The sequence below is a fragment of the Lipophrys pholis genome (genome assembly GCF_963383615.2).
Source record: "Lipophrys pholis genome assembly, chromosome: 8".
In the NCBI taxonomy this organism is placed as follows: domain Eukaryota; kingdom Metazoa; phylum Chordata; class Actinopteri; order Blenniiformes; family Blenniidae; genus Lipophrys; species Lipophrys pholis.
Window position 1 is genome coordinate 2,117,817 of NC_137630.1, and position 16,316 is coordinate 2,134,132.

The 16,316-nt window shown below is 47.4% G+C and overlaps 1 protein-coding gene across 1 annotated transcript; it reads left to right on the forward strand.

Annotated features, from left to right (window-relative positions):
• Positions 1 to 1,539: 1,539 nt before the first annotated feature.
• Positions 1,540 to 14,707, forward strand: LOC308113602 (actin-associated protein FAM107A; the record flags this gene model as incomplete). The annotated part of the gene is made up of 4 exons (XM_080469996.1): positions 1,540 to 1,684; positions 5,978 to 6,080; positions 13,581 to 13,722; positions 14,561 to 14,707. The coding sequence occupies 4 exons, from the start codon at positions 1,540 to 1,542 to the stop codon at positions 14,705 to 14,707; spliced, it is 537 nt and encodes a 178-aa protein (XP_080326122.1).
• Positions 14,708 to 16,316: the final 1,609 nt, after the last annotated feature.

Genomic DNA, 16,316 nt, shown 5'->3' on the forward strand with positions numbered 1-16,316 from the left:
CACCTCAATCATCCTGCAGATTATAATCTGTTGTTAATCCAATAAAAGATGCAGCAGCAGCAAAGTTACTTTGATTAAAGTCAAAACTGTCTGGGATTTATTGTTCCTGTCATTTAACAAGATTAATCAGCCAACTGGAGACAAGATGTAGAATCAGTTGATGTTTTACTTTGACAATGTGATCAAACAACGGTTGATGGTTCAAACCCCTTTAGGAATGTAGTGATGTCATTTAAAGACACAGCGTCCAACACAAAGAGTCCAGAATAAATATCTCAGCCAAGTGCTTCAGTCCTTTCTGCCATACGACACACATCGATTGAATAATTAAACTAACTATGGTTGTAGTACCTTGTGCTCTCACTCGTGGTGTTACAGCCACAGCTGGATGACTCGTCCACATGTTGGTGGGATTTTAACAAACAAGCAACATACAGCCAGACTTTACAAAGTTTACACTGCTTCCATTCCAGCATTTCTGTGTCTGGAGAAGAAATCCTGCAACACAAGAGATGGATTCACTTTATATTAGTTTGTTTATTTCATTTAGAATAAAATCAAGAAAGAAATGGACAAAGAACTACTAAATGTGAATGGATGAAAAGGAGAGAAGAACAATCATTGAGCAGCAGTGAGCAGCAGAGAGCAGCAGTGAGCAGCAGAGAGCAGCATTAGTGAGCAGCAGCGAGCCGCAATAGTGAGCAGTAAGCAGCAGTGACCAGCAGTGAACAGCAACAGTGAGCAGTAGTGAGCAGCAGCAGTAGTGAGCAGCAGTGAGCAGCAGCAGTAGTGAGCAGCAGCAGTAGTGAGCAGCAGCAGCAGCAGCAGCAGCAGCAGCAGCAGCAGCAGCAGCAGCGAAGGCCACGCCCCCAGCTCTCAGGTACCACTCTCTCAGTAGGATCACTGTCACTCAGCTCCACAGCAGGACGGCTGCCTGCTCTCATGAAGCTCCAGGACAGAACAGGTAAGAATAACCAAGGTTCTCCTCTGGTTCCTGCGGTTCACCGGTTCTTCATCTGTCTGCTAGTTAAAGAGCAGGATGGATTCTGCTCCCTTCAATCCTCATGGTGTCTCGTTGGTACTATGCAGAGCGGTATCATGGTGTCATGGTGTCATGGTGCATGTAAGAGTGTTGGATGTTACGAAGCCTCACACCTTTTAAAGTGTGCACGTTTGTCGTTTTGTCTTTTTAATTCACCTCTTCTTCATCAGTTCTTCCCTTCTCTCCTTCACTCTGCAGCCACGTTCTCCCTTCATGTTTTATCGGCTCACTGATGTAGAAGCTGGTTTTCACGCTGAATCTCTGTTTATGATTGAATATCTCTGCTGCCGTGAGCGCCCTGCTCCCTCTCACTGATCACTCATCAATTAATCATCCTGCTCCACTCCAGCTCTCTGTTTCCACCTGCTGCGCTCCCATTTCAATCTGGGTTCTCATGACGTGGTCTCTCTCATCGCTGTGCAGCGGCTCCCCGCCATGCGGGAGCTGGGGGTCGGCTCTAGGTGCTCAGCTCGTCTCCCCCACCACAACCTCCACCCATGCCAAACCACCCCACCCTGCTCCAGATGAATCCAGGCCAGCCACAGATCCCCGTGCCCCCCGGCGGTCCACCCTCCAACGGTCACGCTCAGAAGAGCTCCAGAAGCAGAAGCAGAAGCAGAAGCAGCTCCCACTCTCAGAGAGGTCCGGTCCTCTTCTCTCTGATCGCCACCCAGCACTCAGCCTTCCTTCCTCAGTCACGTCTCATCAGTCGATGAGACCAAACTCTCTGGAATGACCTCATTATAGTGACCTAATGAACTGTGACAACACAAAACACAAAACGTAAAGATCTGCAACCTTCATCAATATAAAATCTGCTTTTTTAACACTTCCCACCAATACCTTTCATTTGGAACATAACAGAACACATGCTTAACCTTTAAAATGATGAAGACGCAGCTCAGAAAGCTCACAGAGCTTTATAAACCTTTTCATGACCATTTTCACTATTTTTGGTGTTTAATGTACTTCAGCAGTTCAGGCTCTTTTACACACTTTGTCAGTTTAATTAGGGACCGAGTCCCTATTGTATTTGTAATGTTTCTTATTAGGGACCGAGCCCTAAAGACCAGGACCCTATTGTATTTGTAATGTTTCTTATTAGGGACCGGGCCCTAAAGGCCAGGACCCTATTGTATTTGTAATGTTTCTTATTAGGGACCGGGCCCTAAAGACCAGGACCCTATTGTATTTGTAATGTTTCTTATTAGGGACCGGGCCCTAAAGGCCAGGACCCTATTGTATTTGTAATGTTTCTTATTAGGGACCGGGCCCTAAAGACCAGGACCCTATTGTATTTGTAATGTTTCTTATTAGGGACCGGGCCCTAAAGACCAGGACCCTATTGTATTTGTAATGTTTCTTATTAGGGACCGGGCCCTAAAGACCAGGACCCTATTGTATTTGTAATGTTTCTTATTAGGGACCGGGCCCTAAAGACCAGGACCCTATTGTATTTGTAATGTGTCTTATTAGGGACCGGGCCCTAAAGACCAGGACCCTATTGTATTTGTAATGTTTCTTATTAGGGACCGGGCCCTAAAGACCAGGACCCTATTGTATTTGTAATGTTTCTTATTAGGGACCGGGCCCTAAAGACCAGGACCCTATTGTATTTGTAATGTGTCTTATTAGGGACCGGGCCCTAAAGACCAGGACCCTTTTGTATTTGTAATGTTTCTTATTCTTTTTTTTTTCCTTAGACTCCCGACACCTCATTAAACTGAGGTGTCGGGAGTCAAAGGATGAAAAATGTAAGAAAATGTAACAATTAACCCCACAGTGCCAAAATGTGCTCTCTGGCGCCACCTAGAAACACTAAAATGGCCACCATGGCCCATAGGAATGTTGTAGAGAGATCAAACCAAAACTCCTCTGTCCGTCTCATCAAGACCTAAAAATCCCACCCCGATACCCCCCAGACATAAATCCAACAGGAAGTCCGCAATTTGCCATTCAAAATAAGATTTCTAAACACTACCTCCTCTGAGGGCAAATGTCGTATCTTCAAAACACTATTAAATGACAGAACTCAAAAATTCTGTTCAAATTTTGACTCGTCGAACGGTTTCATTTTTATTAGCCCTGAAAGTTCCGAACAACGCCTCCTGCCACCTCCATCCTCCTCCCTCCTCCTCCCTCCGCCTCCTTCCTCCTCCTCCCTCCTCCTCCTTCCTCCTCCTCCACCTCCCGCCACCTCCCTCCGCCTCCCTCCTCCTCCCTCCTCCTCCTTCCTCCTCCCTCCGCCTCCCTCCTCCTCCTTCCTCCTCCTCCACCTCCCGCCACCTCCCTCCTCCTTCCTCCTCCTCCCTCCTCCTCCTCCTCCTCATCCCTCCTCCTCCTCTTCCTTCCTCCCTCCTCCTCCTCCTCATCCCTCCTCCTCCTCCCTCCGCCTCCCTCCTCCTCCCTCCTCCTTCCTCCTCCTCCCTCCTCCTCCTCCTCCTCATCCCTCCTCCTCCTCCTCCTCCCTCCTCCTCCTCCTCCTCATCCCTCCTCCTCCTCTTCCTTCCTCCCTCCTCCTCCTCCTCATCCCTCCTCCTCCTCCCTCCGCCTCCCTCCTCCTCCCTCCTCCTTCCTCCTCCTCCCTCCTCCTCCTCCTCCTCATCCCTCCTCCTCCTCCTGCTCCCTCCTCCTCCCTCCTCCTCCCTCCTCCATTTCAAATACATGGAAAACCAAAATGTCTCCTCAAAAACCGCCATGACCGAACACCCTGAACAAGTAGCGACTGAGGCTAAACCGTAACCTGTGTCATTTTCAGGTCGATAACAGGTATTATCCTGGCATGCTAGTTAGCACGCTAACAAAGTTTGTTCAATTGAGCTGATATTATGGGGGTGCTAGGGTTATGGATCACTAGCTAATTAGCTGTGCCCCGCCCACTTCGACTCCACCCCAGAGTTGGGGTTACAGGACCAACCCTAGATGAAAGTGTCTTGCTTTGCTTTACACCACCCTCACCATCCACGCCCACTATAGTAGATCCTTATCTAGGGAAACCAGAAAAATTAGGGATAGGGTTGGGGTTAGGTGGTGGCCTAGGTATATTACTTTAGTTGGCTTTCAAAATAAATGTCCCCACATTTTTCAAAATTAAAGTCCTTTTTGGTTAAAACCTTCAAAATTTACATTTGATCAAAATCTAAATGGACCAGAGGCCATGATTGGGCCAACCCCGACGAGCCAGAGTCGAGAGTGAACGGTCCCGATCGAGGCTGCTTGCAGCTTTAGTTTTATTTGTAATTAGAATTAACAAAACTGCTGTGTATGTTTTTATAAAATTGTTAAAAATAATTGAACAGTTTAAAATGTTTCATCGGTTTATTTATTTGATCTGTTTTACGATATTCAACCAGTGGTATTTATTTGCACCTTCTCTGATATTTAAGCCATTCTAGCTGTGTTACGCTTTTTCCATCTTTAGTTTGGTCTCTTCAGTACAAACTTCCAACCTGCAGGCTCTCCTTGCTTTTCCACTTCAGTCTGTGTAGATCCAACAAACAGCAACAAACCTGTTCACCAAACGTACAATCGTCTTCAATTGGAGGAACTTCAAACACCTTGTTCTTATTATCCTGTGAGCAAACAGAGATTTATAATCATCTAGTGTTTCTCTATTATTAACAGCCTCTGTGTGACAACATGTGATTAGACTGATGGTAACTTAATTAATGCTAATGTCATCCATGGATTAGATTAGATTAGATTAGATTAGATTGGATTTCATTAGATTAGATTAGATTAGATTAGATTAGATTCGATTCGATTCGATTCGATTGGATTAGATTAATTTCAACCTCTATACTACATATTAAATCTCAGGGAATAGCCAATAAAAACAAAGAATGAACAAAACCCCTCCTTAAAAATAAGTAATTCTTGAAAGATTTATATTAACAGATGAGACTCAATCCCTGGTTTCCCTGTGTGCTGGGCACGAGTCCCACCACTGGACTAGAGTGTCTACAGAGATTAATTGTTAATTTTTGTCACTCACTTAAATCTTTTCGATAAAGATTCTGGCTCGAAGTACATTATCCCCCTCCACAAAGCACTACATGTAGTGAGGAAGAAGACGCAGCGGTGGACTAGAATAGAAAAACTCAATAGATCTAACATTTTGGTTAACTGTACTTATTCCAGGAACTCTGTTATATTTTGTCTCCTTAGGTTTTCTTGGTAGCCTCCATCCCTCTCTCTGATTCACACTGAATAGAATCTTTACTTGTTGGGTTGTTGAACCCAGTGGGTTTATTTAATGTGGTCATGAGATGAATTTATCCCATTTAGAGATTATTTGAGCTTTAGAACAGAGGGTGTGACATGTTGATATAACATTTATTTATTTATTTTTTTTTTACTACCTTTGAAAAGTTAAGGCTTTTTAGTGAAATTAAAATTTTGTCACACTGCAGCTCTGCAGCCAAACTCTTTTTAAAAGTGTTTCCATATCTCTAAAAATATGATTGAATTAGATGAAACTGACAAAAATAAAATAAACTGTCCTATGTTACTCGTGAAACTTTCACACATAAAATCAACCTGAAATACAGTTTTGTAAAAGTAACAGATCTACCTATAAACTCCCTGAGCTGTGTTTTCTTTATTTTAAAGGTTATTTTTTTGTGTTCTTCCAGATGGATTCTATTTGGTGAAAATTGGTGAAGACGTCCCTTTGGACGGTTAAGTTTCAGACCTCTGATCTAGTGTTAATGTATCAAGTATTTGACTGTATGTGTTGGACTGTGACTTCGTTCCCAAAAGAGAAGCTGGAAATAAATATCATACATGATGTGTTGGAAGGTAGAGAAACATGTGGCGGTAGATCAATGTCAGTAGAAACATCGTTTGCAGCGCCTTCACCTGCTCCAGTGTTTCTTCACACACCACAGCCTCAGGTGAGCCCGACTCACATGGATTTAATGTGTTCTGCTCCAGATAATGGGATCAAAGCTGACGTCTCATCAGGTCCTTCAAACCCCACCAAGACTTCCAGGACACACAACGAGCTTCACAAGGAACTGCTGCTGGCCCACAAGAAGTGAGTACAGAGAACCATGTGATCCCAGGATACAGAGGGTGAAGGCAGGTTCCTCTGTTCAGCTGTCCACCTGGTCAGGTGAGCCATGCATTAGGACAGGTGAGCAGTCCATCTGGTCAGGTGAGCAGTCCACCTGGTCAGGTGAGCAGTCCACCTGGACAGGTGAGCAGTCCACCTAGTCAGCTGAGTCCTCTGGACAGGTGAGCAGTCCACCTGGTCAGCTGAGTCCTCTGGACAGGTGAGCAGTCCACCTGGTCAGGTGAGTCCTCTGGACAGGTGAGCAGTCCATCTGGACAGGTGAGCGGTCCATCTGGACAGGTGAGCGGTCCACCTGGTCTGAGACGTGTGGGAGTGGAAGTTGATCCTCATTACAATATCATCAAACCGTTGTTATTGAAAACATGCTGAAGGTTGTTAGAACTAGTATTATGTTGATATATCTCTCATTTTTCTTTCTTTTTTTTTTGCTCAGTTTTGATAATCAGTCCAATCAACATCAACCTTTTCACTTTGTACTGTCCTGACACCTCGGCGCACGAGGAGAAACAATCGGCTCAGGAGTCTGGAGCTCTAATCCGACTGAACGTGGCCCCGTCACTAAAATGACTTCATATAAAGAATCTCACCATTTTATCTGTGCCCAGTAAGTAAGATCCATGATTGTGGATGTTTCTGCTTTGCCGTCTCCCACCAGACTGCGTCTGTTGCTTCTCTCCCGTCTCATTCAGCTCTAAAGCAGCTCTCATGAAGAATTCATGCAGGAGCTTCTCACAAACCTGTAATCATACACCGTGTGTCCATGCTGCTGCCGCCCTGCAGACCATGAAGCTCTGTAAAGTGATCCGTGCAGTAAAAGGCTGACCCGGCTCAGGATTGTCTCTGTGTGACAACACACACTGAAGCAGTGAAAGCTCCATGTCTCAGTGTTGCTTTGTTTTACTGTCAGCCTGCAGCAGGATTGTATTTAAATCGGACTCCGTTTTAAATGAACCAAAACAGTGAGACGAGCTCACATCTAATTTTGAAACACTTTTCATGGAACAGATTGTTTTAACACTTCGGAACATTTCACATTATCAGGCACATTCTGACTTTCAGACAGAAACAACACCAACATCAACCACCGGAGGCAGTTCAGGGTTTAGTTCAGGTAGAACTTTTCAAAAACACTTGGACTTATTTGTGGTTTCGAAAGACAAAAACAGGCTCCGTTTCTACATGGAAGGTGGAAGTGCTGCTACCGTGCATAATACCCCAGTTGATCCCATATAAGAATTACAGTTACCCCACCAAACCAGCCCGAGCAGCATTTTCCAGACATAAACATAAACTGAGTATAAAACAAAGAAAAGTATTAATAAACAAAAGAACACTGACATATACAGAAGTTAATGATTTTGACATTTGGAAAAATGGCGGGAGAAAACAAGTTAAAGCAGCTGTGTGTGTGTGTGTGTGTGTGTGTGTGTGTGTGTGTGTGTGTGTGTGTGTGGTTTGCCCACTGGGTGTGGCTGGAACTTGATGTGGGGGACTAACAGCACCACCCCAGGCTACCAGGGCCGGACGTCACTGCCTGGGTGCCTGATTCCACACCAGACCCCCAAAAGCCCTGGCGAATCACCCCGGGGATCCCCACCACCACCACCAGGGGGCACTGGAGGGAGCACACAGAGAAGACCTCCCCAGCCAGTAGGGGCCAGCAGGAGAAGGAAAAGAGACACAGGGTCCCAGGTCCCAACATAAGCCGCCAGGCTGAGACCGGATGGAACACAGAGTCCCCATGCTGAGTAGGCTGGGACCCAGATAGGGGAGCCCACCATGGCCCCAGGCGCAAAGCCCACTCCCCACCACCTCAGTGTTTGGGTTCTGAAGAGGTGGGGGGCTTATATGTGTGTAAGGTGTGATTTAGAATGGAGGGGTAGTGAGGGCCCGGGTGTTCTACTGCTGGCAAGCAGCAGAATCCTAAGGCGGGCTGCGCCCCCAAGACCCTACGTGATGAAGTGTGTTTAAAAATGTGGGCAGTGCAACAACAGGAGAGGGGCCAAACCACACTCCTGGCCCTCCACCCCAGCCACCACCTCCCAAAGCCCTGGAGACCACCCCACTCCACCTCCCCCACTCCAGTACCACCACTCCACCACCAGCAGTCCACCACCACCAGTCCACCGCCCCCCAAACCTGATTGCCTGTCCAACACCAGAACTTGTCTGGTTCCTTCTGCTTGAAGTGTTCAGACTTGGTGGTGAAGTGCAGGGCCTTGGGTGCTGGTTATCCTGGTTTCTCGCCCCCAGGCTGGGATGCGGACGCTGGTTGTCCGGCGCTGGTTGTTCTGGCGTCAAGCTCCCAGTTGGTGGACGCGGGAACTGATTGTCCGGCACTGGTAGTCCGGCACTGGTTGTCCTAGCGTCTACCACCCAGGTGGTGGACGTGAGCGCTGGTTGTCCTGGCGTCTTGCGCCCAATTGGTGGACGCGGGCGCTGATTGTCCTAGCATCTCACTCCCAGGTGGTGGACGCGGGCACTGATTGTCCGGCACTGGTTGTCCAGCACTGGTTGTCCTGGCGCCTACTGCCCAGGTGGTGTACGCAGTTGCTTGTTGTCCTAGCGCCTCACTCACAGGTGTTGGACGTGGGCGCTGATTGTCCGGCGCTGGTTATCCTGGGGTCTCGCTCCCAGGTGGTGGACGCGGGTGCTGGTTGTCCTAGCGCCTCACTCCCAGGTGTTGGACGTGGGCGCTGATTGTCCGGCGCTGGTTATCCTGGGGTCTCGCTCCCAGGTGGTGGACGCGGGTGCTGGTTGTCCTAGCGCCTCACTCCCAGGTGTTGGACGTGGGCGCTGATTGTCCGGCGCTGGTTATCCTGGGGTCTCGCTCCCAGGTGGTGGACGCGGGTGCTGGTTGTCCTAGCGCCTCACTCCCAGGTGTTGGACGTGGGCGCTGGTTGTCCGACGCTGGTTATCCTGGGGTCTCGCTCCCAGGTGGTGGACGCGGGCACTGGTTGTCTGGTGCTGGTTGTCCGGCACTGGTTGTCCTGGCATCGCTCTCCCAGGTGGTGGACGTTGGTACTAGTTGTCCGGCGCTGGTTGTCCCAGTGTCTCGCTTCCAGGTGTTGAACATGGGTGCTGGTTGTCCTGGCGTTTTGCTCCCAAGCAGAGGACGTGGGGGCTGGTTGTCCGGTGCTGGTTATCCTGGCATCTCACTCCCAGGCATTAGACGTGGGCGCTGGTTGTCCGGCACTGGTTGCTCTAGCGTCTGGCTCCCAGGCGGTGGACTGTTTTGCCCTCTGGTAGGTCCACCCCTTCAGTTCTGATCATCCTGCCTCTCTTTGATAACATCTGACCACACTTGTTTAACCCGAATGACATCCCTGTGTCAGTACTGTAGGTCTTGGTGGTGTGGACCACTAGTTGATTTCTCACTCATTCTTGGAGTACAGCATGATGTCATCCATGTAGAACAGGTGGCTGATTGTTGCACCACTTCAGGGGAGTGGGGTGGGGGTTAGGGGTGGGGGGGTCAGTAGATGTAGAGGGGATTGATGTAGATCAGTACTGGTGACAGTGCATCTCCTTGGTATATGCCACACTTGATGGTAACTTGGGTGATTCGCATTGAGTTGGTTTCCAGGGTCGTCTTCCACAATCCCATAGAGTTCTTTATTAAGGCTCTTAAGCCGCTGTTCCACCGCGCAGTACTTTGCAGCACGGGGCGGAGCGGGTGGTTACGGTACGGTAAAGCGCACCCAGGCCCAACTCTGTCGCGCGGTGCCACCACAGAAAGTACGGTAAAAATGTAGGCGACTTGGAGAGCGTCCAGCGAAGAACATGGAAGCGGCCGTCCAAGTCGTTCTTTGTGACTCAGGTTAAACTTTCTCATTGTAAACAGCAGCGTCCAGCTCCTGATGAATCTCCTCCTCCTGTTCCTGAGAGGAGCGTCTGTATCTCGCTAAAAGACACCATGTTATGTCGTGCGCCGACTTTTCAATAAACCCAGTTAACAAATCAACCAGTGAGCACAAAGCGCCGTATGTAAACAACAACGGGAGGGTTTACGGCCGATGGAATAGTTAAATATTGCGGGCAAGTAGAGAGTGACGATTGTCACTGACTAATCAGCAGACGGCTGTGTTGTCGATCCCCCCCCCCAGACTCGTTCCTCCGTGCCCGGAACCTCAACAGAGGGGTAACAGAAAATCATAGACAGCGGTCATAGGTTCTTTCTGTACCATCCACAACTTTTCAGTCGGACCGCGTGAAAACCCGTCCCGCCCCGTGACGCGACAGAAAGTGCGGTGGAACCACACCTTTTGTGTGCCATTGTTTTTTAACAGTTCCAGACAATTCAGCAGCCATGTGTGTGAGACTGAAGAGGTAGGCAGAGAAGAGGTTGGACCATTTATTCTTGCTGTCTCTGGAAACTGCTCTGTCAACCGGTAGCTGGTGATTGGTTCCTCTGGTATTACTACCAATTCCTTTCTGTGCCTGGCTCATGTATTGGACCATGAGCCAATTGATCTTGGCTGCTAGGATACATGAAATGAGCGTCTGTGTTGTACAGACAGCTAACCAACCAACCAACCAACCAACCAACCAACCAACCAACCAACCAACCTACCTACCTACCTACCTACCTACCTACCTACCTACCTACCTACCTACCTACCTACCTACCTACCTACCTACCTACCTACCTACCTACCTACCTACCTACCTACCAACCAACCAACCAACCAACCAACCAACCAACCAACCAACCAACCAACCAACCAACCAACCAACCAACCAACCAACCAACCAACCAACCAACCAACCAACCAACCAACCAACCAACCAACCAACTAACTCACTCCTGGGATTTATGGTTGGTTATTAGCATTAAATTTCTGAAAGTAATAGATTACTGAAAGTGATAAATCACTGGAAGTAATTTATAAATTATTTTAATTATTAATGGAAGTAAACCTTCATTTACTCCTAAAGTGATTGAGTAATTACTTAAAGTTAATAAATTTGGACACCACCAGAGAATCTGAAAATAGCTAATTACTAAAATATCAGTCTCGTTTGTAAAAAGTTTAAGTTAGTTAATATTTCAGTGTAAAAATATAACAATCTTGAATAAAAGGGAATGTGTGAGAGCCGAGCACAGACTGTTACAAACCAGTGAATTGTCAACAATAAATACACAATAATCACCAAGAATCGTTCAATTCAGCTAACAGACGTTTATTAATAAAAATGTATTAATTCATAAATAATTCTGGAATCATCTCATAAATCAACACATTTAAGTATCAAACGACATCTAACATGGAGATCTAATCTATTAAACAGCAACACTATGTACAAAGAGTGTGTGTGTGTGTGTGTGTGTGTGTGTGTATGTGTGTGTGTGTGTGTGTGTGTGTGTGTGTGTGTGTGTGTGTGTGTGTGTGTGTGTGTGTGTGTGTGTGGTCCAAAGTGATGAGGTTGAGTGGGTGTGATGACCTCGAACGTCCACCAGGTGGAGGCAGACGTTGGCAGGTCGGTGTGGTGACCGTGACGACCACTAGGGGCGTGCGGCGGCACGCAGCGGGAGAGTGCAATGACTTGATGCGTCCACCAGGTGGACGTCAAGATGGATTGCGATGACCCACGCGACCACTAGAGGCGTTTGACTCGCTCTTTCTGGGGGACACGGCGGTTGCTTAGTGACAGGATAAACAAGATGTCCGTCGCGCGCGCATGCGTGAGGGGTTCTTGGAGCGACGCGTTCCACCGAGGCAGACTGTGTTACAGTGATGGCCGGACGGCGTTGTCATTCCGGTTCTGAGCGCCGGAGTTCTAACTGGATGTCGGAACATGCAGTTAGAACTCTGGTGATCGTGCAGATGTGGTTTAGCAGCACCAGAGAGCAGTTTGCTTGCTAACTGTGGCTGTGTGTGTCTGTGAGCTCATCTGATCAGATAAGACGAGCGGCGTGCGCGAAGTCGGGTTAGAGAAGGAGGGAGAAAGAGAGAGGGGGAAAGGAGAGAAGGACAGAGAGTTATGGCGAGGTTCTGTTCCGAAACCCGTTTCATCCACCGAGATTGAAGTCGCTTCTGGAAGCTCACTTAACTCTCTGGTTTTTGAGGTGAGGAACCTGAGTCCGTACTGCGATGGTGCACGTGAACGTTCACGCCCGTAAACAAACAGATAAGTTACAGCTCAGTGCAGCTGCGGCCTTATCAGCGGCACATTAGCATAAACAGAAATTCACTATGTAATGCCCAAATGTTGAAAAATAAACCCCAAGCTCATTTATTTATGGTAAAGAGGGAATACGTGATTCGGACCTGCTGAGAATGAGATCTTCTCTTCTTAGACCAAGGTGAGTTTAACACGTCTGTATTTCACACGCTTTAGTTAGAAAACACCAAGATGTAATGTGCTCCGTGGAAACGAGGCTTATATATATAAAAATATGTGTATATATATATATATATATATATATATATATATATACAGTATGTATAATTATTCTTATTATTTATAATATTTTTCTCTCCAGCCACTCCGGGGCTCCATAGAGGCGTAACTCTTCATTCCAGTATCGACTCTATCAAAGTTCAGTCCTCCACCCTGTCCTTCCTTTGTTCAGCTGGTATCATGAACACCGTGGTGAGGGTTAACCACTGGTAAACAGTTAGTGGAGGTCTGGAGGTGGGTTAAGTTTAATGTCAAGGTAACACCTGGTTAAAGTTAACAGGGTTTTGAACAACAAGGTAACAGTGCTGTTAAAGTTAACGATCGGTTAAATGGATTTAACGTCTGGTTAAACGATGACCCGGTTTTGAAGAACCTGGTTTATCACAAAGTGGAGAAGACGCTGGCAGCTGCATTGGGAAGGCTGCCAGCCGTCACTGAGGGACTGTGCAGGACTTTGAACGCTCAGACTGATACGATAAATGAATTTACGCGGAATGGAAACCAACTTGGAGAACTTCAGAGCTCTGCTGGAACGCTAAAAAATGGCCACTGATTTGGAGCAGCATGGAGACCAGAGACTGAAGGACGAGAGAGAGCTGAAGACGTCTTGACCCAAAACAAATCTGATCTACATTCAGACTCCCTCAGACGTCCAGACGCAAAGGCTGGATCGTTTTTCTGCTTCCCCCGGATGTGACTGTTAAAACGGAGGCTCTGTCCTTCCCTGACGTCTCCTCACCCCCGCCCCACTGGGAACTTGTCTCTGACCAGGACTATCAAGGCCGTCTCACTGACGCTGCAGAGAGAAGCAACAGTTCTGCTTCTCCACCTCTGTTGGCCCCTCCCCTTCCCGTTTAGCATCCCGTTGGAATCTGCTTGTTCTCTCCTCTCCTCACCTCTCGTCGTCTCTCTTTTCCCCAAACTTAGTTTTGTTGTACTTGTTGCAATGCCAATAAAGTTGATTGATTGATTGATTGATTGATTGATTGATTGATTGATTGATTGATTGATTGATTGTAATAGCCCATGAACAGCCTGTCGGTTCCCTGTCCCACAGGGGTCTGGCTCTGAGCAGCAGGTCTGAGCTTCAGCAGGTGCTGGAGAGGAGGAAAAGGGTGCAAAGTGACCAATGTGATGAACGACTGACCAGGAGTCCTCTGGAGGACGAGCTCCTCAGACGTCAGCAGAAGCAACACCAGGTGAGCAACTATATTGCCATGATTCAATCGTCCTTCGTCAGTATTCACCATTCAGGTAGACACGGTCTTTCGAGGGTACCTCGGGTTCCTGGTGGCTGGGACATGAATTTCCCCGCTGGGGGGTAATGGGTGTCAACTCCCCTTCTGGTTCTGGGTGGGTTCCTCATCTGGGTCCAGACACTCTGGGTCCTGCCCACTCACAAACAGAGTAATTATTGATCATCTCTAGAAAAATGTCTACAAACAAATTATTAAATGTAATTACATTCATTATATATCATATTTACAGAATTATAATCATTAAACAATTGTGATTCATTTACCGCCATATCTGGTGAACGGATATAAGTTCATAGTAATATATTACCGCCATATCTGGTGAAAGGATATAAGTTCATAGTAATATATTACCGCCATATCTGGTGACAGGATATAAGTTCATAGTAATATATTTCGTTAAGCCGTTTGACGGAGCATGTGAACGCAGCTCATGTTTAGCTGCGAGGGGAGTCGTGGTTCCAATCGTTAGTTATGGACCTTTCTGACCTCTGAACACACCAGGTTCTTCCCACAGTCGTGTGTGTGTGTGTGTGTGTGTGTGTGTGTGTGTGTGTGTGTGTGTGTGTGTGTGTGTGTGTGTGTGTGTGTGTGTGTGTGTGTGTGTGTGTGTGTGTGTGTGTGTGTGTGTGTGTGTGTGTGTGTGTGTGTGTGTGTGGCTCACCTGTCCAGGTGAATTAGCTGGGATGAGACTGGGCAGGGTGAAGAGGTGTAGGAGATGGACTGGCTCAATGTGAAAACCTCTTTAATACTTGGGTGTCGGTGATCTTCTGTCTTCCAGAAGGCGAGAGAACACGATGAGGAGGTGCGGGGGGAAGCCCAGCTCATGGAGTTTGTTCGAGTCCGACAGAACCTGCGAAAGATCCACTCGGTTATCCAGGACAAGGCTGCGAATCCCCGATGTCCTGCAGAGGAAGAAAGACTTTAGCCAGCGTACATGTGTCCTCAGATGGAAAACGCTTGCTCATCAGTTTAGACCAACTCAATTCAAACTTCTTCAGTTGTAGACACTGATTCTCTGAGGCTGATCAAATTGTCTTTTAACGCTGTATAAAGAAATGTCCTTCCTTGTCCCAGTCTTTTTAAAAGTCAGTTACAAGTATTTTTGGCTAATATCTTCATTATTTGATCTGTTCTTCATTTAGTCTGTATTCATATATTGGGATGGATGGATGGATGGATGGATGGATGGATGGATGGATGGATGGATGGATGGATGGATGGATGGATACTTTATTAAACCTGAGGGAAATCAAAGTTGGTCGCCCCCATACAACAGCAAAAGAACAAAATGCAATAAAACCAGAAGAACTGACATGAACAATTTACAATCAATAGAATTACTACTTTATTATAACTTCATGTTTACAGTTTACAGCCGAACAAACTCCTCTGCTGGACCATTCCTGTCCAGAATCCTTCTCTCTGCTACTGGAACCAGAGTCCTTCTCTCTGCTACTGGAACCAGAGTCCTTCTCTCTGCTACTGGAACCAGAACCAGAGTCCTTCTCTCTGCCACTGGAACCAGAGTCCTTCTCTCTGCTACTGGAACCAGAATCCTTCTCTCTGCTACTGGAACCAGAGTCCTTCTCTCTGCTACTGGAACCAGAATCCTTCTCTCTGCTACTGGAACCAGAGTCCTTCTCTCTGCTACTGGAACCAGAATCCTTCTCTCTGCTACTGGAACCAGAACCAGAGTCCTTCTCTCTGCTACTGGAACCAGAATCCTTCTCTCTGCTACTGGAACCAGAGTCCTTCTCTCTGCTACTGAAACCAGAACCAGAGTCCTTCTCTCTGCTACTGAAACCAGAACCAGAGTCCTTCTCTCTGCCACTGGAACCAGAATCCTTCTCTCTGCTACTGGAACGAGAGTCCTTCTCTCTGCTACTGGAACCAGAGTCCTTCTCTCTGCTACTGGAACCAGAATCCTTCTCTCTGCTACTGGAACCAGAGTCCTTCTCTCTGCTACTGGAACCAGAATCCTTCTCTCTGCTACTGGAACCAGAACCAGAGTCCTTCTCTCTGCTACTGGAACCAGAATCCTTCTCTCTGCTACTGGAACCAGAATCCTTCTCTCTGCCACTGGAACCAGAGTCCTTCTCTCTGCTACTGAAACCAGAACCAGAGTCCTTCTCTCTGCTACTGGAACCAGAATCCTTCTCTCTGCTACTGGAACCAGAGTCCTTCTCTCTGCCACTGGAACCAGAATCCTTCTCTCTGCCACTGGAACCAGAATCCTTCTCTCTGCTACTGGAACCAGAGTCCTTCTCTCTGCTACTGAAACCAGAACCAGAGTCCTTCTCTCTGCTACTGGAACCAGAATCCTTCTCTCTGCTACTGGAACCAGAGTCCTTCTCTCTGCTACTGGAACCAGAATCCTTCTCTCTGCTACTGGAACCAGAATCCTTCTCTCTGCTACTGGAACCAGAGTCCTTCTCTCTGCTACTGGAACCAGAGTCCTTCTCTCTGCCACTGGAACCAGAGTCCTTCTCTCTGCTACTGGAACCAGAGTCCTCTCTGCCACTGGAACCAGAATC